Raw genomic sequence first — 25,771 nt, 5'->3', positions numbered from 1 at the left:
CAGCATGTAGCTGATCAGCTTGTGGGTATGAACCAGAGGATCAGAAGATAGTTGACCTCCCAAAAAGACATTGTCCTTTCATCTGCAGTACAAAACACTTAAAAAGGTCTAACAAAAGCCAATTTAGTGTCCATCAGCAGTGACTGGAGAGAACAAGAGGGAGCATGAATGTAAAAGAGCGAGCAAGAGTGTGAGAGAGAGAGACACAGAGGAGGACAGGAGGAGGACAGGAGGAAAAGGGCGAGAGAGCAAGTGATGGCAAGCCAAAAGGACCATCACAATGAACCCTATGAACAGAGACCAATTAATTGCATTCCTAGGTTTTCCCTCCATCCATAACAACAATGGTTTTTTTTTAAATCTGTCTGCATGTGAAGGGTAATTTTATAATGGGTTAACAGCTTTAACTAGTAGAGATAAGCATCGACTGCTTCTAATAGTTTGTTTACCCATAGGTAAAATCTATTTATTTGCAATGTTAAGTACAGAAATCCAGTCCATGCTTTCTGTCAATTGGAGTATAACAGGCAGTTAAATTGGGGAATTTGGTTTACTTTGATACCTTTTGTATGATAAGAATTTTGTATTTTTAATGATAATCCCAGGAATAGCAGGGATGGATTTCCAAGGACGCATGACACTTAATTGTCAATCAGCAATAAAAAGGGTGTATCCACCATGGAAATGTCGCTATCAAAGTCCACTTGCTACCCAATCAGCACTCACTTCTCATGTGATATAAACGGTGAGTTTTTCCTGTTCAATTGGTGTTCTTGCAAAATATCCTGATAAGTATAAGAAAAGCGAGGAGAAAGTGAGGACTGCAGATGCTGGAGATCAGAGCTGAAAATGTGTTGCTGGAAAAGCGCAGCAGGTCAGGCAGCATCCAAGGAGCAGGAGAATCGACGTTTCGGGCATGAGCCCTTCTTCCTGAAACGTCGATTCTCCTGCTCCTTGGATGCTGCCTGAACTGCTGCGCTTTTCCAGCGACACATTTTCAGCTCAAGTATAAGAAAAGCTTCAACACTGTCATTTTTAAGCAATACTCAAGCTCTGTACGGCAAAAAGCTATTTCAATTTTTTTACAAGTTCGAAGATGTTTGTTTTAAGAAAAGCACTTTTTTTTAAAAAGTACATGTACCTATGAGCTTTCTCCCAGGTTCATTTTCTGTAACATTCAACAGATTAATCATTAATTCCTCAAAGTGCAGTGAAACCCTGGACAGATGACATCAGAGGGGGAGGGTCAATAAAGAACTAACCAAATTCAGATGCAGATAATGTTTCCCTGACCATCAAACATGAAATAAAACCAGTTTTAGACAGAACTCAGACCTGGGACTGGAAATTCCAAAACTAAATTTAGAAACCTGGTTTTGCAGTGACTGCCTTTTCAGCTCCTGTTCCTCAGGTCAGGCATCAAAAATCCTAATATATTTCTCAATGTGTTCTGTGTACTTACAAATCGCACATCCTGATAGTCACAGATACAGGTACAAGAACGATGAGATGCTACCTGTGACACACTGCTTAAAAAAGGTCATCAATAAATCATTAAATTACTACTTTACTGAAAGGTTCACTAAAATATTCATGGATTTACAAATCCAGTGGAACCACGCATGAAAGTAAATACATTGAGGAGAGCTACACTTGATCCCCGTGTGAAAAGAAGAATGAGACATTGTTCTTGTCCCCGAGTGCAATCCAATAGCTCCTGTTGCAGAAACGTAGCTAATGTGTGTCTGGCAGTTAAAGGAATACAGGATCGGATTCAGCTGAGACCCCCTCTGGAGCTCAATAGCCTGTTCATAGGGCTAAATCTCTCCCGTGCACAATGACTACTTGGGCAAGATACTGGAAGGCACATGCAGCTGTTGTTGTAAGAGCTTCAGGACTCTGGAACAACCTTGCAAGGGTGTTACCGGGCTGCAAATCAGTGAATAGAAACACCACAGCCAGTGAACAGAGTTAAAGCACTCAGACAACTGCAATGTTCAACACTTTCAAACTCTATGCTATAGATGACACCACTCTTGAGAATGAATGAGTCTGATAGGACATGGGTACAACCATACAAAGATATTATTACATTAGACAAGGACCAATCTAAGAACACAGCACAGTAGCTCAGTGGTTAGCACTGCTGACTCACAGCACCAGAACCCGGGTTCAATTCCAGCCTTGGGCAACTGTTTGTGTGGAGTTTACACATTTTCCCCCGTGTCCGAGAGAGTTTCCTTCTGGTGCTCTGGTTTCCTCCCACAGTCCAAAGATGTGCAGGTTAGGTGGGTTAGACTGGGAAAAGCAGGACATCAGGGTAGTGGGGAGATTCTGGTGGAATGCTCTTTGGTGGACTTGATGGGCTAAATGACCTACTTCCAAACCGTTAGGATTTAATGAGCAGAGCTTGTTATATCTAGGCTAGCCATTATCACAGCATTTAGCATGAATATATTATAAACAGTGTTACTTTGAAGGCTAAGCCTAAAGACAATTGTTATGGTTGCCTTCTCCTCAACCAAATCTGTCTAAACTTGATGAGGCATAACACTATAAAGAGATGGTCTCGGGGGAGTCCACAATCTCAGGCAAGGGCATGAGGCCGAGATAGGAGAATAGATTATGAGTAGGATGGGAAAGGAAGATAAACAAAAGTACAAAGAAGTTTGGCAGAAAGCCTCACTGGGCATATCCAATAGTTATGAAAGAAAGAAAAATGGGGAGAAGGTTAAAAAGGATCAGAAGAGGAACGTGAAACCAAGATGCCGTAAACCTGGTGATAATTCATTCTCAGGAGATGGTCATTACTGACAAGGTTGCCATTCTTCCTCATATATCTGGTCGGCATGGACAGGTTGGACTGAAGGGTGTTTCCATGCTGTACATCTCTATGACTCTACAATTCTATAACTTTTCTTTGGTGCTCCCACCTTTGAGGGAGCATTAACACTACTAGCGTTGGTCCAGAATAATAGTTCAAAGGGAGGCAGGGGCACAGTAGTAATTGTCATGAGACTCATAATCTAGAGGCCCAGGCTAATACTCGGGGGTAAGCATTCAAACCCCACCCTGGCAGCAGATGGAATTTAAATTGATTTAGTAATTCCAGAGTTAGTCTCAATAATGATAATCGTGGAGCTTAAATGGATTTGCAAGGAGAAAACCATGTTTGACAAACCTGGGAGTTCTATTCTTAAGAAGGACACCATTAATAAAATGGATGAAGAATAATTGATAAAGGATGTAGATATTTTCAGAAGACTTCCGATAAGGTCCCCCATAGGAGGTTGGTTAGCCAAATTAAAGCCAGTGGTATAGGAGATAACATACTGGCATGGTTTAATGATCAACTAAGCAACAGAAAACAGAGCAGGAATAAATGGGTCACTTTCAAATTGGCAGACTATGATTAATGAGGTACTGCATGGGTACAGCTGTTCACAATACATACCAATTATTCAGATTTTGAGAGACTAAATGTAACATTTCCAATTTGCAAATGATTCACAGCTAAGCAACAATATATGTTGTGAGGAAGTTGTAAAATATTTTCAGGAGACACAATTTGGACAGGCTTAGGTGACTGGGCAAGAACATGACAGGCTTGATAAATTGAACAGCCTCCTCCTGTTCCTTAGGAACCATCAAAATTGACATAAGAACACAGCTGGAACCAAGGTAAATAGACAAGATCTTTTCCCTGAAGTGGGGGAGTCCAGAAGTAGAGGGCATAGGTTTAGGGCGAGTCGGGAAGAATTTAAAACGGACCTAAGGGGCAACATTTTCATGCAGAGTGGTTCATGTATGGAATGAGCTGACAGGGGAAGTGGTGGAGGCTGGTACAGTTACAACATTTAAAAGGAATCTGGATGCGTACATGAATAGGAAGGGTTTAGAGGGATATGGGCCAAGTGCTGGCAAATATGACTCGATTAGGTTAGGATATCTGGTCGGCATGGATGAAGGGTCTGTTTCTGTGCTGCATATCTCTAGGACTCTGTAACATATACATTAAAGTTATAAATTTTCATTAATGACCAAAATCAAGTTTTGGCCATTTCTCAATTCCCTACTACCTTCTGTTATCTCAGCTCACATCGCTGGATTGAAACACTCAGCCTAAATAAATTCACATTTAACACTGTCATTACAAGATGGTTCTTGCGTTTCAGTCCAGTTCTGCTTATGCTAACCTTGTTGAGAAAAGGTAGCATGAGGCAGAATTTTCAGTGACAAGTATTGACTTTTTGTCAGCAGAATAAAACAGAACATAAAACAGTGACACAAATCATGTGAGGAACTCCAACAGAGGGAAAGGGGGAGGCAGATGAAAAAAAAAAGGAGGGAGAGAGAAACAAAAAAAGTCCAGGAAACAGATTCGCAGTAATTAAAATAACATGGCAGAGTAATCTTGTGATAGGGAGGACCTCCGCCTTTAGACAATAAATCCTCTTCATCTTCCCTGACACACTGTCCCCAAAGCAAAAAGGAAAAAATTAAAATATAAAAGGAGCAGCCCCTCAATTTGATTTGTAGAACCCAAAAGTACAGAGAACAGCAAAAAAAACTTAATCCTTTGAAATATACATTAGCTTTCCTTGGAATTGTCAAACCTTGTGTTTAGATTTTATCCCACGTTCATCAGTCTGGGCATCTAACACTGAATACAACACATGCCAAGAATTGCGGAATGCTTCCAACAGTCAACAGATTCATCACAGTAAATTAGCTGTTTGAAAAACCTCCCTTGTCTCCCCCCCCCCCCCCCTCCAAGGCTGTCGTAATACACAAAATACCTGCAAAATCTCAATCGTGGTGTAACAGCTAGACCAGTAGGTTTTGTTTCTAAAAGAAGCATTTATACAACAGAAAATGAACAAAGGGAATAGGACAAACTGGGCAAGATTTTTTGAACATTTTTCACAATGGGCTAAATGGCTTTCTCCTGCTTTTATCATTTCAAAGATTTACAATCAGGTAAAGTCACGGACAGGGCTAATGGCTTGTGCAGAAACTGAGTAAGTCAGATCTCCTCTGGTCACAAAAGATTCCGATATTATTAGATCAAGTTTGGATTTTGGAAATGTCGAGACCAGCAAAAGACTTGCACTTTGTATCAGATAGCTCAGGGGGTTTTGATTGTTTAATAGATAGAGATTGATAAGTCAGGAGATAGGGCCGAAAAGTGGGGTTGAGATTGAAGATCACTGCTATCAAATGGGGGAAAAACAGGATTTCGGGGCTGAATGGTCTACCACCATCCCTATTTCTTATATACTTAAAAACGGAGAACAACATTAGTAAGTTACAACTGACATAAGTGCCTGGGTGAGTTTTGGGGGAACTGAAAGTGGAGAGAGAATCAAAGATGTTTGAAGAAAAACATTCAGAGTTGAGGACCCAGCTGCTGCTGGGCAGGGTGGGGGTGGGGACAGGGAGTGGAATGTACAAGCAATCAGAGTTGGAGCTGGGACTCAATGCTCTCTCTAAAACTTAAAAGAGATGAAGTAAATAAAACAGGGAGGTGACTCATGGGGCACTGGGTTGACTGGACGGTTTCTATGCTGTAAGTTTTATGTAATTCTCTGAAAGCAAATACCTGGGAAGTTACAACTGACTATAAATGGGGTGGAGCGAGCCCTTTGAAGGGATGGGAATATTGCATGACTTCACTATCACTGAAAGGGGAGACATGTTTCTGAAGCTTTTCATCTTTCATTCATCAGGACAAAGACAGGAATGCCTAATTTAAATAATGACAATACAGTACGTTAATCTCATTCTTGTGACTGTTCTTACCTCAGGGCCAGGAGGACCAGACTCATCCTATTGTTCCCCATTGCTTCACCCATGGCTAATCAGAACCAACTATTAGGATACAGCCATTGGGTTGTGACTGAGTTCAGGGCCAAGAGGATGGATGAGGAGAGTTCAGTCAGGGTATGTTGGTAAAGTGATATTTGGAAACAAAGCACGTATGAAGGTTTAGTAATGGATGAATTGAGGCAGGTGTGGAGCTAGACTACATTACAGAAATGTGAGTATTCGCACTGCAGAGAACGTGGCATGGCAAATTCTACATGAGGGACTGAATGTCGCACCACAGAGAAAAAGTATTTTTATGTCAATGCAAAACTCTTAACTTCTGTATTTTCAGCAAGTGTCTCTGCTCCAATTGCCTAGAAATGATTTATTTATTTTCATGAAAACTGAACCTCATTTTCAAAACATTTCTGTCTGTGGGGAATTTGCACATTGTGGACAACCACATTGTATGATGAAAACTGCACCAGTGACATTTTTACAAGAATTCCAACATTCATTGCTGAAGCTGTGGACAGGAGTATGTCATGCACATTGCTGTGTATATCTGAGTCTCTACTTAGACAAACATTGAAAAACAAGACCATCCACAAGCTCATTTGTTCAATGCCAAAAAGTCAAGCCCCACTTTGAAATTGCAAAGCTAGCTAAAGGGATCAGCTTAGAGAAAGAGTGAGTGTCAGCCGCAGCTTAGTGTGTAGTCCAAGCTGTCCCCCTTCAGAGGATATGGATACAGATACAGGGAACAAGCTCCAAAACCTAGGTATAGATTCCAACACTGTACTGAGAGACTGCAGCATGGTTGGGATAATGAACAGAGGTTCAGTCTGTTCCATCAGATGAAACTGCACAATTTCAAGAAAGAGAGTTGCTGAGTATTTCCCAGTGTCCTTACTGACACTTCTCCACAGAGAACAGCAAATTTGTGGGCGGCAGAGTGACACAGTGGTTAGCACTGCTGCCTCACAGCACCAGAGACCCAGGTTCAATTCCCACCTCAGGCGACTGACTGTGTGGAGTTTGCACGTTCTCCCAGTGTCTGCGTGGGTTTCCTCCGGGTGATCCGGTTTCCTCCCACAATCCAAAAAATGTGCAGGTTAGGTGAATTGGCCATGCTAAATTGCCCATAGTGTTAGGTGAAGGGGTAAATGTAGGGGAATGGGTCTGGGTTGGTTACGCTTCAGCGGATCGGTGTGGAGTTGTTGGGCCGAAGGGCCTGTTTCCACACTGTAAGTAATCTAATCTAATCTAATCTAACCTTGTTTGGTAATACATTGGTATTTGGTGGGGAGCTTGAAGTGCACAGATTGGCTACCCAACAAAATATATCATTCGATGATTTGGCAAATCCTGCAGTCAGAAGGGGTGCAAGATTTGCCTTCATTCAGGTGAAAGTAGCTCAAGATTGACCATGAGTTGGACGATATGAAGCATAAAGAAGCATGGACTTCAGTCTTGCTGAGTTAAGATATTAAGTAAATTCCACCCATTTATTCCCCATGTGAAAACTTATTCTGCTTTTGCCAATCCTTTTTATGAGTTATCACTGGTGGCTCGTTGAAGTGAGAGGAGAACCCTGGTCTGTGCCGAATCAGTTAATCTCAGCCAGGGAACCAAATGGTAAAAATGAAAATCAATATGGATGATCTTAATACATAGTGGATCAAAAGAGACAGACTTAATTAAAAGATAAAATACTGGAAGTGTGCAGCAAGGTGGTGATCAGTTTTGATGTTCACTTCATCTCATTCTTTCTGTTGTGTTGGATTCAGAAGCTCACTTTTCCACTGGTATAGGAAGGTAGGAGCAGCACTGTGAATGGATATACTGGAAAACCAATCAATTTGTGAGGGGTTATGCAGATGATGCTGGAACTGGACTCCCAGTGTTGAAGTACATCTAATCAGAGCTGTGAACCCACCCATAATCAAGAAATAGTCAGCTCAGATCAACAGAAGTTATACTTTTTCTTTCAAGTACTGTTAGAAAACATCAAGGAATTCAGTTCTGATCTTTAAAAAAAGGGCAGCATAATAATTACCATGAAGGAACACAAGTGTTTGGAGCGATTTGGCTGGCTCTGAGAATACAGGCCTTCCCCTCCCATTCCTTTTCAGCACTGACCTTTTTTTCTACAATTATTGTATCAAGAGAACAGTCAAATTGTTAGCAGCTGATCCCTCCCCTTAGGAGGTCACAATATTTGTCGTAGCTTTCAAAACTCACATGAGTCTCTCCTGCAACCAGCTTCTTTTAAAAAGGAAGAAAGTCAAAGTTGCCATCGACCAGCTCTCTCAATCCTATGGTCCGTGGCGATGGATTGGATGGCAAGCTAGCAATTCACAATGTCAGGGGGATGCGAGTAAACAGGAAGATATGTAACTACAGACTCAAAAATGAAAGGCCTACACTCCCACAAACTGGTTTCTGGGACAACACGCAAAGAATTCAGAGCAGAAAAACAGACCATTCAGCAGCAGGACTTCCCTGGTACACATGCTCCACTCAAGTCTACTCCTGCCCTACCTAATCTTACTCTAAACAAAGCCTCGAACAGAGAGATTTCCAAAAAACCTCACGCATGGGTAAAAATGGGGCCTGGAATCATGTAGAGGCAAAGTGGATGCTGATAGTACATGCGATGACTAAACCTGTTTAACTCCTTTTTTTTTTAAACCTCCAAATGTCACTTTCCGAAAGAAATGCAGCGATTTGCATTCGATTGGATCAACACAAACAGCTCTCGTCACCTCCCCAGAGAAAAGGGCCTCTCTGTTGTGTGGTTACTCTCACTCTGGCATATTACTCCCCACAATTGGTATTGATTAGAACCTCATAAGCAGTTCTGAAATTTGTACTTCCCAGGTCAAGACTCAAACACAGGCCTCCACGTTTACCAATAATAATTAATTATGTGCCAGTCAACATTGTACTAACTGGTGGCATTTGCGCTGTTTAACTCAATAGATTCAAGATTAGATAAGGCAAAGATAAACAAAAAAAAGCAGTTCGTCTGATGGCAAAAACTTGCCATAGGCACACAATGACATTGTTGCCGGATGCAAACAAAGACCAAACTAAAATCTGTTTGAGTAGGTGAAACCCCACACTGCCCAAAAAAAAAGAGGATACAGTCAAGGTTTCAGCTGTAGTTTACTTGGCCCTTTCCTCTGAAGGTTGTGGGTACAAGTCCCACTATAGTGATCTGAGCATAAAAAGTTCAGGCTGACACACTCAGGGCATTATTGACAGAGTCTTCTGGACTGGCAAAGGTGCCATCTTGTGACTAAAACATAAATCAACCAGTCTTCTCAGCCATTTCAGATGTATTTAAAATATCCCATGGCATTATTTTAAAAGAGATATTTGTTACCGACATCCACCAGGAGGTTAGTCTTCTTCAGAAGATAACCCACTGGACTCTAAGCATTAACACTCTCTCTCCCTCCACCCACAGACCTGCTGAGTTTCTCCAACAATGCCCTTTAAAAGGAGGTAGATAAATTGACCAACCCAACGTTTTTATTTTAAAAAAGGGATGTTATTTAACGCTTGAATACTGACCAGAACATTGGGACCAGCCTCAAGTCTTGAATACTCAACCAAAGCTTCTATGCAAATTCGAGGAGAACAGTGTCACGAGATATCATAATTGTTTTGGATAATACATTGGACGGATTTTAGTTTGAAGATATGGAGTGGAGGGAAAAACAACAGCTTCTCAACAAAATGTGAGTGCATTCTATTTATCTAAAAAGATACTTTGGCTAGATTGTAAGTCTGAATTTTAAACTCAAAAATCAGGTGAATTGGGGATGCTAACTGCAAACAGAATTTCTTGAGCAGTTTCATCTAAACAACAATTTGAGGTATGAATAAGCAAAGGAAGTGAAATCTTCGTGCCAGCATGGAAATTGACCGTGTCACTTCCTGTTTTGTAAGCAGAAACTAAATTGAACTACTGTGGAAACTGACTTCGAATGCCAAATAAGGCAGTAGCCCAGCTGAAATTTCACATCCCAGTATATTACATCAAATTAAGTTTACACATTATCGGTCAAACACTCCCAGAAGCTGCAAAACACTAGAAAATGTCTGGCAAGCAAACAGAACGGTCACACAATAAAGACCAAGGTGCGTGATCTCTCTGTCCTTCAGCTAAAGAAAAGCTACCCAGAGTTAGATTGTCTTCACCTGGAATGAGCTCTAGGTATCACAGGGAGCCCTCAAACAAGGCTGTGCATTGTTATCAGTATATTAGAAACAACATGTCAATGTACACAGTACGACAGAGTGTTGAGGCCAAGTTTCTCCTCGGACGAGTCTTTCAGATTGACTCAGGTTGCCAGAACTAAACATAGTCTATTGTCAACAAAGTGGAAATACTAACGTCCCATCTCTCGGTCATGCTCCATAGTAGCTTTTGCTTTCGCCATGAGCAGTGAACAGAATTTCACCTCCAAGTCACTCGATCATTGGCTCAAGTCTCACAACAGACCCTTGTACCCAAAATCCTGGATGCTCCAGTTTGCTATGTCAGGAGTTCTGCACTGAAGGAGAGTTCTTTCAGATGAAATTATGTTAAAGAGCAGGCCCCCTGCCTTCTCAGCAGATGTAAAAAATCCCATAACTATTTGAAGAAAAAGCAGGGGGAGTTCATCCTGGTGCCTTGACCTTTATTTGACCAACAAACAAAATTAACAAAGAGGTCATTATTCAATTTCTGTTTGTGGGTGGTTGCTGTCCACAATTAACTGCTGCGTGTCCCACAATGTGATAGTAACTACCCTCCAAACAACAAGCACTTCACTGGTTGTCAAGTGGAACATCTTAGAGTTGAGGAAGGCACTAAAGAAACGTAGGTCTTTCACATTACAGAAGATTTTGTAATGAATCTTTGTTTTTTTTTGGAAGCATTTTCTATCTACAAAGCCAGCAATCTGTGAATTGTAACATTCAGAGCATTTTCAGTTTCCCCATTCAGTTTTGCCCAGCAGTATGAGGATTGCTCACAAGATCCTCAACAGATCTTCTTCAGTGATCCCCAAATTAGGGAGGAGAATAAGAGAAAGAATGAATGAGTGGGCACGAGACACACATTTTAGGAAGCGCTGCTTTTAGCGCCACTGTGAATGAAATTAAACAATAGAGGTGCGATGTTGAGTCTCCAATGGAAGACAACAGCAGTTGGATGGTTCTGTGCTGTTGGAACTCTACTAGCTGCTCTAGGAATCAGTAGGAGTAAAATCTACATCTATTACCCATGTTTACCACATGTTAAAACTGTTAGAAACAAGCAGCACATATTGTAGATTGAATTACTACATAAATGCTGTAAAGTGTAATTTATTGTTATTTGTTCAAATTCATGAAATCTTCTGGCTTCAACTTCTTAATTCTTTTCTGAATCCCTCACTTTGTCACTTTAAAAAAAAAATCTATAAACCTCTAACCAGATGGTAATATAAATTTGGTCACCTGGTCTGGGTTCAGAAGTTTCCTGAAAAAAAGGGGCACCCTTCTCTGACCAGAGACAGGCATCCATTCTCCACAATGTCAAGTGATTGGAATATTCAGCTAAGCAGGGAGCACACTCCAGAGGTTTAGCACAACTTTCACCTGACGTTCAGCAAGGGATAGGAGCAGGAAACAGCCCTTTGAAAAAAAACACTAAACCAACCAACAAACAAACAAACAACAACATACTGTCTTCTCACCCTCTAACCCAGCCACCTGTACTAAATAATTTATTTTTATGTTTCCATAAATCGTTAAAGTCATGCGTGTGATCTGGAAAGGATAAAGAAACATGTGCTTAGTTCTTCAGAGAATTGAAAGGAAACGGTAGCATTTAAGGATTAGTTGCAAAACAACACGCTGTTTTTCTTTCTAAATAAATACACAAAAAAGGTACAAATCTATTTTTGTCCAACTCTGCCATTTCCCACTCAGTAAGAAGTTGCTTCTATTAGACATGGCAATACCTTTTACACTTCAAACCACTCCAGTTCAATTGCTGTAACCCAACCATGCTTACTCCACCCAGTAACTGATGAGTTGCTCTGTTCACATTGACAGCAGAGTCGAATTATTTCCTTAAATAGGCAGATAATGCTCAGAGCTGTCTAACCCCACACATCTGGTCTCAATGATCGATAGCCAAATCTCACTTTTGCATCATTTGCTAATATTTACATGGGACACAGCATAGACAGAGAAAAAGGAGAATATTTTCTCAAACTAATTGCAACACATTTATGTTTCGTTAACAAGGTGTCTGAATAGCATAAATAGGGAGAAATCAAGTCCACTGGCAGAAAGGTTAATAACCAGAGACGACAGATTTAAAGATGACTAACAAAAGGACCAAATGGGAGGGAACTTTTCGTTACAGCAAGTGGTTAGGATCTGGAATGGACTGCTTGAAACTGGAGGGTGGGGGGGGGGGGGAAAGAGAGTGGAAAGAGAGCAGATTCAACAGTAGCTTTCAAAAGCAATTTGGATGAATATTTGAAGGAGAAAAGGCTAGTACAGGCTCAATAGGTTGAACAGCTTCTTTCCAGTGTACCATCACAAGTTATGATTGTAGTAAAAGAATATCCAAAGAACGAGATTAAAGATAATTCTGTTACACAGCAGAGTAGTTTCCAGTTGCAATTCTCTGGCCAAAATATATTTACAGGACCCATATCCTTTTTTGTTTGTGATAAAGGTAAGAGATTGCTGAAGAGGAATTATTGAAGTGTAAGGGGGCACGATCAGACCATGGATTCAGTCCAACTGGGACAAACTCAAAATGCTAAATGGCCTGTTTCTGTGCTGCATAGAGTCTCTGAATGTAAAGTTCTGTCGTCTGTAACAGGAAGAAATTTTTTTTTAAACAAAAGGTCAAAACTTTCATCATTCCAACAAGAATCACAGGCTTGTAAGAGTGGAAAGGGTGGGAGGGTGGTGGAGGGGCTGCAGGAAGACGGTTGCCTGCTAAAACAAACAGGGCACTGTAAAACACAGGGGCCAAGGGTCTCCATTACAACATTGATTCCCCCGGGAACTTTGGCAAATTAATAACACTGCTTTGGGCTTCTCCCAGATCAGCTATAAATAGCAAGCAGACGCCGAAGGCAAAATTCTTCGAGATGCCTTTATTGTTCTAAAGCTGGGCCTATTCCACATCACAGGAAAGCCAATTTCTTTGCAGCGATGGACTTTTTTTTATTTTCCCACACTTTTCTAGCCATATGGTGCAGAAGCTGCGACTGAGAATGCAGAGGCCCAGCCAAAAACAAAAACATTCTTCTGCCTTGGACTCACATCTGTTGGGATTTTGAACTCAACAGCCAGTCACACTAATAGTCAACCCTATTCATGGAAAAACTGACAGACAAAAAAAGCAGTCATTTAAATTTACCAGTCACAACTTTTACAGGATGAACATTGATGGGACACTCAGGGTGGAAAGAAGAATCTTCACTTCAAGAAAGTGATTTGGAGCAGCCAGTGTTGGACTGGGGTGTACAAAAGTTAAAAATCACAACGCCAGGTTATAGTGCAACAGGTTTATTTGGAAGCACTAGTTTTCAGAGTGCTGATGAAGGAGCTGCGCTCCGAAAGCTAGTGCTTCAAAATAAACATGTTGGACGAAAACCTGGTGTTGTGTGATTTTTACCTCAGGAAATGGCATTAGCCACAGACTTCAACAAGTCCGACAAATTTCCAATGACTTTGAATTGTTCATTGGATCCATATTCATTGCCATTGTGTTTATGCCTCTGAAGATAAGTTTCAGTTATATACAATATCATTTATGATCATGGGAGATCCCAGCCAAAGTACTCTGAAGAGTAGTCACTGGTGTAATGTAGAAGATTGTGGCACAGTAATTGCTCACAAAGAACGGATACCAGCTTTAGGAATGTTGGTAGTGAAAAATATTATCCAGGTTACTGGTTTAAAAAAAAAACCCTACTCCTCTTCATAATGGCACCTTGGGGTTTTTACATCTACCCAAGTGAACAGATGGGGTCCTGGCTTAACGTTGCATTCTTAAGACAGCACCTCATACAACATAGTCCTCCTTCAGTAACTGCTCAGCGAGTTCAGGCTGGAGTTTAAACTCAAGTGTACAGAATAGGACTGGAACAGGAAACTGCAACTCACTCAATAAGAGCAAAACACATGTCACTTCACAACTAGTGCATCGGACAACTGTGCCTCAATTTCTTTTGATCTTCAGTGGCCATATACCCAGACATCATGAAGCCTTGGGTATAACATCCTAAGTTTAGATCCATGTTCCTATTACCTTTGGAGGGGCCTCAAGTTGGCAGCTTCTGTTTGTGCCTTGCGCCTATTGGTCAATATAACAGCTTGACCTCAGGATTGCTGCCAGACGTGACACACCTGGATACCTGGACCAACTGGCATATGGATCCCTCAAACAGCAACATAAAACCAAATTCTCAAAATCTTGGTATTTTGACATATTACAATCTACAGAGACCCAATAATTGTTCAAAAGATTGGTGAGCTTCCAGTTAACAGATGAAAAGGATGGCATGATAAGAATTTTCATTTTACTGTAACAAAAGACTAAATGCACTATTGACTCTTCATGATTTCAATCCAAGTCCATGTTCTTGCCCATGTTCCTACATGGTGAATCATTGACCACTCTTCATATCGCTGCTTTCCTCCCAAAGATCCTGACAGGCTTCCCACACCCAAAAACTGCCAGGGATATCTTAGACCCTTCCTCTTTCAAAATCAGTCTTCATAACAACATGAATCACATGGGCCAAGTACCTAGGTAAAAATGCTAATCAGCTACACTCAAGACACCAACCCTCTTTCATTTCATAAGTAAAACAAACAATTTAAAAGGCACAAGTGTTTACATATGGGTCAATTTTATTTTCATTTGAAGTCTCCTTGTGAGATTGTTTGGATGCTGCTATAATCCCAACAAGTAAACTGGGGAGTTTTGCACATGATTAAATTTTTAACATTTGTGGAATAGTGGGACTTGATTTCCCACACAGGGGCATGATAAATATGATATGCTGCAGGTGGCCAAGCTTGATGTCATCTTCATTCACCTTTCCAACAAGAGATCCCAAGTACCAATACCAAATGGGAACCTGCCTTTCCTGGTTGTATTACAAGGAACCAAGTCTAATTACATCCACCAGCAGCTGAGTTGTGATCAGTTGACTCAGCTTAAATTGGGCAGCATACTGGGGCTTGCTTCAACTATTAACCTCTCGTTCTGCTTTATTAGAAGCTCCTTAAAACTTTAACTAAGGTTTTGAACATTTGTTCTACTTCTCCTTCTTCAGTGTGGTGTCTTTTTCGTCCGATTACACCACTGTAAAGCACCTCTGGATGGTTTACAACAAAAAAAATGCTAGATAACATTTCTGAATAGATTGTTTAGCAAGTATTACACACCCCTAGAGCAGTTGAAACTTGAACTCAGGTCTTTGACTCAGTGGGACAGACACTATCCCTGCGCCACAACAGCCTTCCCATCAAAAGCATTACAGAATTCAGTTATGTTTCTGTCAGATGTACTCCATGTCTGATCTTTGGCTAACCAGGGAAGTGACAATGTGTAACGTATAATTTCACTATTGCTGGCTGACTGCCCCACAATTGGGCATTCCTCATCTTATCTTTGAAGATAGGCAAATGATCAATGATTAATTCGTTACGATATCACATCCAAACTGCTGCAATCTCCACTTGCCTTCTACCCCTTTGCACTTCCCTTCTCCTCTCCAAATCGGCAAACCCCCACCCTTCCCAGATCAGACGATAGAGAACTAGAGATTCTCCTCGCAAAGTCAGAATGTTCCAGCAGCTGCAGCCACTGGATGCAAGATGAATAACTTTGCAATGAGCTGGATAAGAAGAGCAAGTCCAGGAAAAATGTATTGCCTTCAGCGTAGGACAGTATATGGTGTACACGCAGAATTCGGATTGCCAGTCGGCAGCAGCTTGGGGCATGTATACCCCAAGCCTTGGCAGCTGAAGGAAAGGTAACACGATCCCACCTGGATTTATAATCTTTTAGTTGCAGTTTTTGTTCGGTTTTAAATTTTCTGGTTTGGAAGTTTTGGAATGGGGTCTGTATACATGTAGGTCTACGGGTGAGTACAAAGGCTCTTCACCCAATCTCAGGATGGTTGTTATGACAATAATTCTGATCTCTTGCAAAAGTGATTGCAATCCCATGTAATAGCTTTACACCCTGAAGGGCATGGTATTTATAGAGATGTACAGCACAAAAACAGACCCTTAGTCCAACTCATCCATGTCGACCACACATCCTAACCTAATCTAGTCCCATTTGCCAGCACTTGGCCCATATTCCTCTAAGCCCTTCCTATACATGTGCCCACCCAGATGCCTTTTAAACATTGTAATTGTACCAGCCTCCACCACTTCCTCTGGCAGCTCCTTCCAACCACGCATCACCCGGTGTATGAAAAAGTTTCTTTAATTCGCTCCCCCGTTCCTTTCAGATTTTATAAACATAACAGCTGTTCAAGTCAACGGTATCAGAAGCCAAGGCAATTTAAAAGTTGCAAGGAACTAGAGCCAGAAAAGCTTTTGCTCAATATATTTCATAGAGCCTGATGAAGTGGCCAAATATCATGTAGCAGTTAAGATGACTCCTACCCAGGAGAAAGAACATTCATTTTTTTAAAAATGTCAGTGTGCTGCTCATAATGAAAATGGACATTATCACCATCACAACGAGGTCATTCCACAAGCAGAGAAGAAACCAACAATTAAAATGTTCTTTTAAAATGTGCAAATGGTACACAAACTGCAATTATTCTCCACAAAAATCTGATTGCTGTGCTGTTCAGAGATGTAACCGATTTCCTCACTTCAACAACCTGAACGCCCTCATTCAACTCCACTTCATAACGCTCACCCTTCCAGGGAAAGTCAGGATTACAAAATGCTTTGCTCATTTCTGAAATTTGGGTTCGCTTTCCATTCAGACAAAGCTACTCAGTGTAACTCTGTTCAGGTTGCTTTTGTTGGCACAACTGTGCTGGCAATAGGTAGTACAGTTTGATGCTCAGTCCTTCACACACACAAAGCACTGCCTAAGAAAGCGAGGCTTGGAAAATGTCCTGGATCTGGAGAGGCCCAGGACAGATGAACAGAAGAATTCCTTTGTTTTGAACTTAAAAGGTAAAAAAAAAGTTAGTTTCCATTGCTGGCCCAAGCACATAGCAGCATCCTGGCACTACGTACCCAGTTTATTTTTCTTTTATGAGATGTGGGTATATGCTGGCAAGGTCAGTACTTATTGTTTATTCTTAATTAAAGTATATACCAAGTTCAAGGGCAATGGTTCAGACAAAGTTAATTAGTTTAGTTTCCCCCAATCTAATTGTATTATAAGCTAAAAGGGGGTGGATGGGGGGAGGCAGAGAAGGCAAAAATCTTGTGAATCTCAAACAGACACAATCGATGTTTCCTCATAGTCTTTACAGTTACAGAAACTCTATTTGGATTCTCAATTGTGATCTGAAATTAGGAAAATTACCTTTTTTAAATGAAAGAACAGTGATTGTGAAAAGGATTGCTGCACTTTTTAAACAGTAAGTCACCTGATAGCAGTGTAAACAGTGCTTACAATGAGTATTTGTTCAAGCAGTTGTGACAGTGGTGTGGGGTGAGAAAAGAAACAAAAAAAAGTGTAGGTGAGAGAGCATAACCAAAAAATCCTAAATGACAAAATTCCAACAAGATTAGGTCCAACTACTTCAACATTAAATTGAAGAAATGATAGAGGCAGGTAGAGTTAAAACATCTGAGAGACATTTGGACAGGTAAATGGTTGGTAAAGGGATTAGATGGATATGGGCCAAACGCAAGCAAAATGGGACCAGTTTCATTTGGGAAACCTGGTCAGAATGGATAAGTTAGACCAAAGGGTCTGTTTCCACGCTGTTAGACTCTATGGCTCTATAATGACCACCACCCTACAGAGTGTCATCAGTGCTAATTTCTTTTTCAAAAATAACAAGAGAAACAAGTTAACTAACTTGAGAGAGTAAAAATGAAGATCTCTAGCTCCAGAATTTTGTTCACCCTTTCCATATTATTTTTCCAACCACAGTATGTGTCAAACTGTATACTTTCTTTTCTATCTTAATCCTGTGTGAGCGCGTGTTGGAGTTCTTAAACCAGGTATTGCTTAAATTGCACAGTAGTAGATTAGATATGACAATAAATGTATTTTCTGTTAATGACGAAACCTGTTGTGAATTGTTTTTGTCCTGAACATCAGTCAGGCAGGCAAACTGACAGTCACATTAGGAGTGCTTACACTTTGTAACAGCTTGCAGAACTTTGAGGTACAATTAGTTGGTACACACTTCCTCATTGGGTTGTAATAAGAGACAACAAAATACTACGGACGCTGAGTATTTGAACTGAGAACAGAAAATGCTGTAAGTATTCAACGGAAGCAGCAGCATCTCTGATGAGAAATGGAGTTAAATGTTACAGGTCATGGACCTTCCATTAGAAATTTAACTCTTTCTCTCCCAAGATGCTACTGTTGAATGTTTCCAGCACTTCCTGTGTTTAACGTACAACACAGGATTTATGGTTTGTCAAGAGCTGCTGGGAAGTGTGAGAGAGGGTGGGAGAGAGAACACGGGGGTGGGAGAGAGAACACAGGGGTGGGAGAGAGAACACGAGAGAGTGAGTGGAAGACACTGGTCAGAAACACCTCGGGGAAGGTAATGGAATCAGGGACCATGAATTATTTTAGTTGCTCACTGGAAAAGGAATATTAAAAACTTACAGGGCTACAAGAGACAAAGGGAATAATGGAAATGACTGGATGGTTCTATAGAGAGCCAGCATGGGCTCTGTGGGCCAAATAGTCAAGTGCTGTAAGTACATGACGGTGCCAAAACACTCAGCCTTGTCCCCTCCAGTTATAACAACATTGAAGGACCCAAAGAGGAAAAGAATGTACATTTTTAATGCCCGACTGATATTTGCTCAAGTATTCTTGACAACAGAGCCAAAAATAAATAGAGTCTAAACCACGATAAAGTTAGTTAAAGGTAGCTAATTTATCAAAATTAACTTCTTCAAGAACATATTTGCATTTTAGGAAGGCAAGATCATAATCTCTATTTGATCCAAGCAGAAAGTTTTTTTTTGAAAAAGCAGTTCCTTAGAAATTTGTCCAACTGTTCGCAACCCCATCTTGACCACCTGAGCGACTGGCATTGATTCAAGGCTGAATGCCAGTCACAGGGGGCATCAAAATAAATAGTGAAACTTATCAGACACATCTCAGTTGGGGCTGCGAGACATGGGCTCATAAATCATAGGGTGGGGATTTGAAGGCTGCCCACCAGCTGTATCCTTTTAGTATACCAACCTTGATCCACTTGTTATGTAGCTCTAACATTCTGCAGGGCAGACTTTAGTTTAACACAGCCGAAGGATAGAAACTTCACAAGAATTGGAGAAAGATTGGATAGCGATCCTTCAGTTTACATTCTGCGAGGGTCATGAAGCTCCTGACCACATTACAGCTTTTGGTTAAAGATGCACAAAAGAGCTTAACAGCAGAAGCAGCAGGCATGAGAGTGACTGCCCTTGCCATCAAAGACATACCCTATATTTGACTGCAAGTGGCATCAAGAAGTACTTGAACACTGGAGGTAGAGACATTCATGGAATCAGGAGGGGGGTGTACCTTTCTGCTGATTGGAGTCACACCTGGCATATAAGATCATGGTAGTTGTTGGAGGTCAGTCTTCTCAGCTCCAGGACATCATTGCAGGAGCTCATCAGGGCAATGTCCTAGACCCAATTATCTTCAGCTACTTCATTAATGATCTGCCCTCAGCCATAAAAAGGTTAATAGTGGGGCTGTAAGCTGATCACTGCACAACATTCAGCATCACTCATGAACTGCTTCAGTATCTGAGGAGTCATGTCCAAAGATGTGGACAATATCCATGATTGGGGTGACAAGTAATATTTGCACTATACAATTGCCAGACAATGACCATCTCCAATGAAAGAGAATCTAATCATCACTCCATGACATTTAGTGGCACCACCATTACTGAATTCCCCCACTATCAACATCCTGGAAAGGTTATAGACTGGATTGGAGTGACTTGCCACATAAACAGTGACTAAAAGAACAGGGCAGAGGCTAGGAATCCTACAGCGAGTAACTTACCTCCTGACTCGTCAAAGCCTGTCCCCCATTTAGAAGGCACATGTCAGGAGTATGATGCAAAACTTCCCACTGGCATGGATGAGTGCAGCTCCAACAACACTCCAGAAGCTTGACATCGTCCATGACAAAGCAGCCCGCTTGACTGGTGCCACATCCACAAATATCCACTCCCTCCATCATCACCTAGTAGTAGCAGCATGTACCAACTACAAAAAAATGTGTGCAGGAATTCACCACGGGCCCTTAAGACAGTATTTTTCAAATCTACAACCACTTACATATAGAAAAGGGCAAAGAATAGCAGGTACATGGGAACACTATCACCTGCAAATTCCCCTCAAAACCATGATGGGGAGGTGCCAGTGTTGGACTGGGATGGACATAGTTAAAAAATCAAACAATACCAGGTCATAGTCCAAAACGTTTATTTGGAAGTAAAGCTTTCGGAGCACTGCTCCTTCATCAGATAGCTAGTGGGGCAGGATCACAGGACACAAAATGTATAGTAAAAGATCATAGTGTCATACAACTGATGCAATGTATTGAACAAACCTAGACTTGGAAATGTATCACCATCTCTTCTGTGTCGTTGCATCAAAATCCTGGCATTCTCTCCTTAAAAGCAAATGGATTACAACGGTTGAAAAAGGGAATTTACCATCATCTTCAAGGGCAATTGAAGCTGGGCAATAATTGCTGGCGCATCAGCAACCCTAACCCTAACATATTCCACATAACCTAACATAACCCCAACAAATTAATAACAATAAAGCTCTCCTCAGCCTCCTGTATTCTAAGGGAAGCAATTCAGCTTATCCAATTTGAAGTAAAATTCTCCATTCCTGCCACCAACAATCTTTTCAGCACTCTCTCCGATGCTTTCACATCCTTCCTGAGCACGTCCTTTTCTCACAATACACCTTCCAGAGAGGAATGTTTACAAAATCTCACCCCAAATTAAGTTGATGTAAAAGCAGCTCTCTCAAGAGAGAAATCCACCATCACTTTCGGCTAATTATTTGCTCATTTTGTGGGGTGGGGGGGGGGGGGGGGGGGTAAGAGCTGGATATGGAGAGTACCCTTTAATTGAACGCTGTGCTAAATGCCAACCGAGCCCCTGAAAGCGCCTGCTATTTGTTTACTGGGTCAGTGTATACAAAAAGGCAAACACGTGAGGTGGCTCTTCTCCAGTATTGGATTCCGAGAGGATGAAGTTGTTTATCCTCCTTTCTGAAAGAAAACCTTGTGTTTAGGTTGTTTGGTTTCAAACTCTTTTACTTCACTTCCCACTCAGCAGTTCTTCTGTGTGTCTTTGTGAAGGAATTTATTTTCCTCCTTTCTCGCAGTAATTTTCTTTCCTCTTCCGGTTTAGTGTTTCACCGTTGACAAAAGACGCATTCTGTTTCCAATGGATCTGGTCCCTTTTGTTCACTTTGCATTCTGCATTTTTGTTTTCTCCTGTGTACACTGCCAATGACCTGGAATCCACTACCTGACCAGATGGACAAAGCAAATTCAATGATTTGAGGAGAATTGAATAAACATTCAAAGACAATTTCTAAAAGGCCATGGAGGATAAACAGCTAGGGAACAGGATTAATCAGCCAACCGTATCAAAGGCCATGACTTTGTTGCTCATCTGTGGCTCCAGAAATTTGAAAAGCAGTAGCTTTGTGGCTGGAAAGACTTGACCTTTGATGAACTTTACCAGACTTTGAGCACCTTCCTGGACTTTTTGTCACCTGACCTCACTTCCAAATGCCTTGTTTAGTTCAACAGTCCTTTTAAATCCTTCTCCAAAATTTCTCAACAATGAAAGCAGATTTCTGTTCCTTTGCTGCTCTGCAGTGTCCTGGAGATTAATCCTTAAATCCGGAGGACTCTATGGTAACGACAAAAGGGCCAATGACCCTAGATGTTGAAAGCTTGTTACTACCAAAGTTAACTGTTCAGATAATGTATTTCCATAGAATTGTACAGAGCAGGGGAAGCTATTTAACCTATCCCGTCACTGGCAAGTTTTGAGAAGAACCTTCCTTTTAATTATATGACACTGCTCTTCCCCCAGCCTCGCAACTTCTTCCTTCAAGTGTATAAACCAATTTGCTTTTAAAAGTTGATATTAGATCTGCTTCCATGGCCCTTTATCGCACAATGCATTTCAGAACACACAATTCTTAATCCCACTTCTGGCTTTAAAGACAATCACAATAAGTCCATCACCTATGGTTACCATTCATTGGAAAGGATTTCTTTATTTACACCTAAAAGCTCTGATATTGTTATTTTAATACATTGCCTTAAACAAGGTAAAGTATTTTTATTCAGGAGATATGGGCCAGCATTTATTGCCCATCCTTAACTGCCCTTGAGAACGTGGTGATGAGCTGTGTTCATGACCTGCTGCAGTTCATTTGGAGTATATACAATCACCATGTTGTTAGAAAGGGAGTTCCAGGATTTTGACCATTTCATAGATGGTACAAACTGCTGCTGTTGTTGTGTCTTTGGCGGAATGGGTGATGGTTGTGCGTGTGATGCCGAATGAGTAGACTGCTTTGTCCTGGGCAGTGAAACAGTGTCGGAGCTATACCCCCCCCCCCACACTTATCCAGACAAGTACTCCTGCACAATCCTAATGTGTGCCTTGGAGATGACGGACACTGTTTAGGGAAATCATAAAGTGAGCTAATTGCTGTAAGCTTCCTAACCCCTCACCTGCTCTTGCAGCCACACCAGTATTTGACTAGTTCAGGTGAGTTTCTGGTCAACAGAAACCCCAAGGACTTAGATCCTCAGGAAGATTCTACATTGGTAATTTCATTAAAAACATCATGGGACTGGTTAAAGATTATAAAATGATAAAGTGCAGATAGCAAGGACTTATTTCCATTAGCAGAGAAGACCTTAACAGACTGGGAATAGATTTAAAATAATTTAGTTACAAAGGAGATGAGGATCCCCCCCACCCCACCCACCACTGAGTGGGCTGGAATTCACTTTTCACAATGTCTGACCTCAACAACCTTCTCAAGGTGGTGAATTTTTGAAGTCTTTTGCTCTACTGAGGAAACTCCTCCTCATTTCAGTCCTAACTGCCCTTTCTCTTGGGAGTCTGACTATGGCCCTACCCAATTCTAGAATCACCCAGTCAGGGGGAAATATCCTTCTTGCATTTACCCTTGTTGCGTCATGTAGGAATCAGTACATTTCAACGAGTTCATCTCTCTCATTCTCCTAGACTCTAAACAAACCAGCTCAGTTTCCTCAATCTCTTCATTGAACTGTACAGCCATCCCAAGGATCAGCCTGCAATCTTTGTCGTATTCCCTCAGTGTACCTTAAGTGATTATATATGCAAAAAAAAAAGTGCTGAAAGTTTTGATTAATTTACAAACCTCTTGGACTACACATACAAATCAAATGGCCTCCTGGAATAGTACTGTGCTGTTAGCCTCCTGTAATAGTACCTCTGTACTGCACTAGATTACCATTTAGTCTGGGTTTTGTGGTCTCTTCATTGAGCTTGTACCCTGACTTGACATGGGAATACCATCCCTCCCTAGCCACAGCAGACATCCTAGTGATCAGAGTGGGCACTGTCACCAATCCATACCCTTTGGACGCAAAAACGTGAGTGCATGCCACCAAGCCAAACTGAGAACACCCAGGTATCACAGCTTCTACAGATCTGTCCACTCCCAAAGCATCCACATCAATTCCTTAGAAAAAAAGGTAGCCTTAACTTCAGCAAGAACTGCACCGGAACACCATTCAATACAAAGTAAATCACTGGTGGATCCAGCATTTGAGAGGAATGCAGAAATGTAAAATACTCACGCATTGCAGTAAGGTTTCTTATCATAACCTTTGTAGTTCTTCATGTTTAAAGTCATTTTGCAGACTTCACACTGGAAACATGCTTTATGCCAGAACTGGAACAAGAACAGAAAATCAGAGCAATAAGTTCACAGGAAAACAGAAGTAATCTCTGCCGCTCAGATCCATCTCTCCCAGATCGATAAAATATAAAATAACTGGACATTGATTTCACAAATCAGGAGAATCACACATAGTGGAACTGTCCTGCCCTGGGTGATCAACACAGATTGAGGAGAGATAATGGTAGACCCACATTATTCCATTTTTTAAAACATGACAGGGGGGAGAGACAATTAGAGCTTCCAGTGGTACAGGGGTCTAGAATAGAGCAGTTGCATAGACAAGAGTAAAAAAGCAAGAGATTTCACAACAGGACAGTGGCAGGAAGAAAAGCCCATTGGTGAGGATGTGTGATTCTTCAAAAAGTCAATTGTTGAGGGATAAGGCAGAAACCATGTTGACATTCAAGATTTAAATTTGTCTTTATCCATCCAAAGGATGTGGCGTTCACTATCTATGCCAGTAGTTATTCTCTAGTTGCCCTTGTGGAATTAATGGGGAGCTGCCTTCTTGATCTTCTGCAGTCTGTTCGTGTAGGTAGACCCACAATGCCATTAGGGAAGGAATTCCAGGATTTTGAGCCAGTGACATAAAGGAATAACAATATATTTCCAAGTCAGGATGTGATTGGCTTGGAAGGTAAGTGATGTTCCCATATATCTGCTGCCCTTGGCCTTCCAGATGGAAGTGGTCACAGCTTTGGAAGGTGCTGTCTAAGGAGCTTTACTGAATTTTTGCAGTGCATCTTGGAAATAGTACACATTGCTGCTGCTGAATGTTGGTGGTGGAAGGACTGAATCACACCACATTTACAGTCTATCAAGTGGGCTGCTTTGTCTTGGTTGGTGCTAAGCTTCTTGAGTATTGTTGGAGCTGTGCACAAATGAGGAGTATTCCATCACATTCCTGACTTGTGCCTTTATAGATAGTGAACAAGTTGCAGTGTCAGGAGGTGCGTTACTCACTGCAGGATTCTTAGCCTCTGAACTGGTCTTGTAGCTGCTAGTCCAGTTGAGGTTTTGGTCAACAGTAACCCCCAGGATATGAACAGTGGGTGATTCAGCGATGGTATTGCCATTGAATATCAAAAAGGTAATATAGTTAGTTTCTCTTTTGTTGAAGATGATCATGACCTGTTACTTGGATGGTGCAAATGTTACTTTCCACTTGTCAGCCCAAACCTGGACATCATTTAGATCTTGCTTCATTTGGACTTGGACTGTTTCAGTGTCCAACAAATGGTGCTGACCACTGTGCAGTCATCAGCAAATATCTCCACTTCTGACTTTATGGCAGGAGGAACTTCATTAAATGATAACATCCAAAGTGAGTTGGGCCTTGAACACAATCTTAAGGAACTCCTGCAGAGATGTCCTGGAGCTGAGTATACTGACCTTCAGCAACCAACTTCCTTTGTGCCAGGTACAACCTCAGCCAGCATCCTGATTCCCTTTGGCTCTAGTTTTGATAGGGCCCCCAGATGCAACACTCAATCAAATGTGACCTTGATAATATTTAGTGCAGTCCTTCCACCTCACCCATCTGTGGATTGGAGCTTTCCTTCACCAAAGGATCTTTGTGAATGATTCAATCACTGTCTTGGACAATCTCAAAAGGATAGGCAGAGCAAAGTCAGGACAAAGGAATATTGAAAAGGGATGATACGTTCCAATCTGGGCTAGTTGGATTGAAAGGCTCATTTGTAACAATTATGCCATATCTGTAGCTATAAGATTTATTCTAAACACCAAGTCTCAGTTG

General features: G+C 41.3%; 1 protein-coding gene across 1 annotated transcript in view; it reads right to left on the bottom strand.

The window, feature by feature from the left end:
- Window positions 1-25,771, bottom strand: part of LOC140465706 (LIM and SH3 domain protein 1-like) — a 154,398-nt gene that overhangs the window by 89,409 nt on the left and 39,218 nt on the right. The window contains exon 2 of the mRNA XM_072561358.1: window positions 23,909-24,003. Within this exon, the coding sequence (XP_072417459.1) occupies window positions 23,909-24,003 (95 nt within the window). The remainder of the gene's footprint in view (window positions 1-23,908; window positions 24,004-25,771) is intronic.

This window comes from Chiloscyllium punctatum, chromosome 42, assembly GCF_047496795.1.
Source record: "Chiloscyllium punctatum isolate Juve2018m chromosome 42, sChiPun1.3, whole genome shotgun sequence".
Taxonomy (NCBI): Eukaryota; Metazoa; Chordata; class Chondrichthyes; order Orectolobiformes; family Hemiscylliidae; genus Chiloscyllium; species Chiloscyllium punctatum.
The sequence above is the reverse complement of the archived record's forward strand: the minus strand, read 5'-3'. Positions and strand labels throughout refer to the sequence as shown.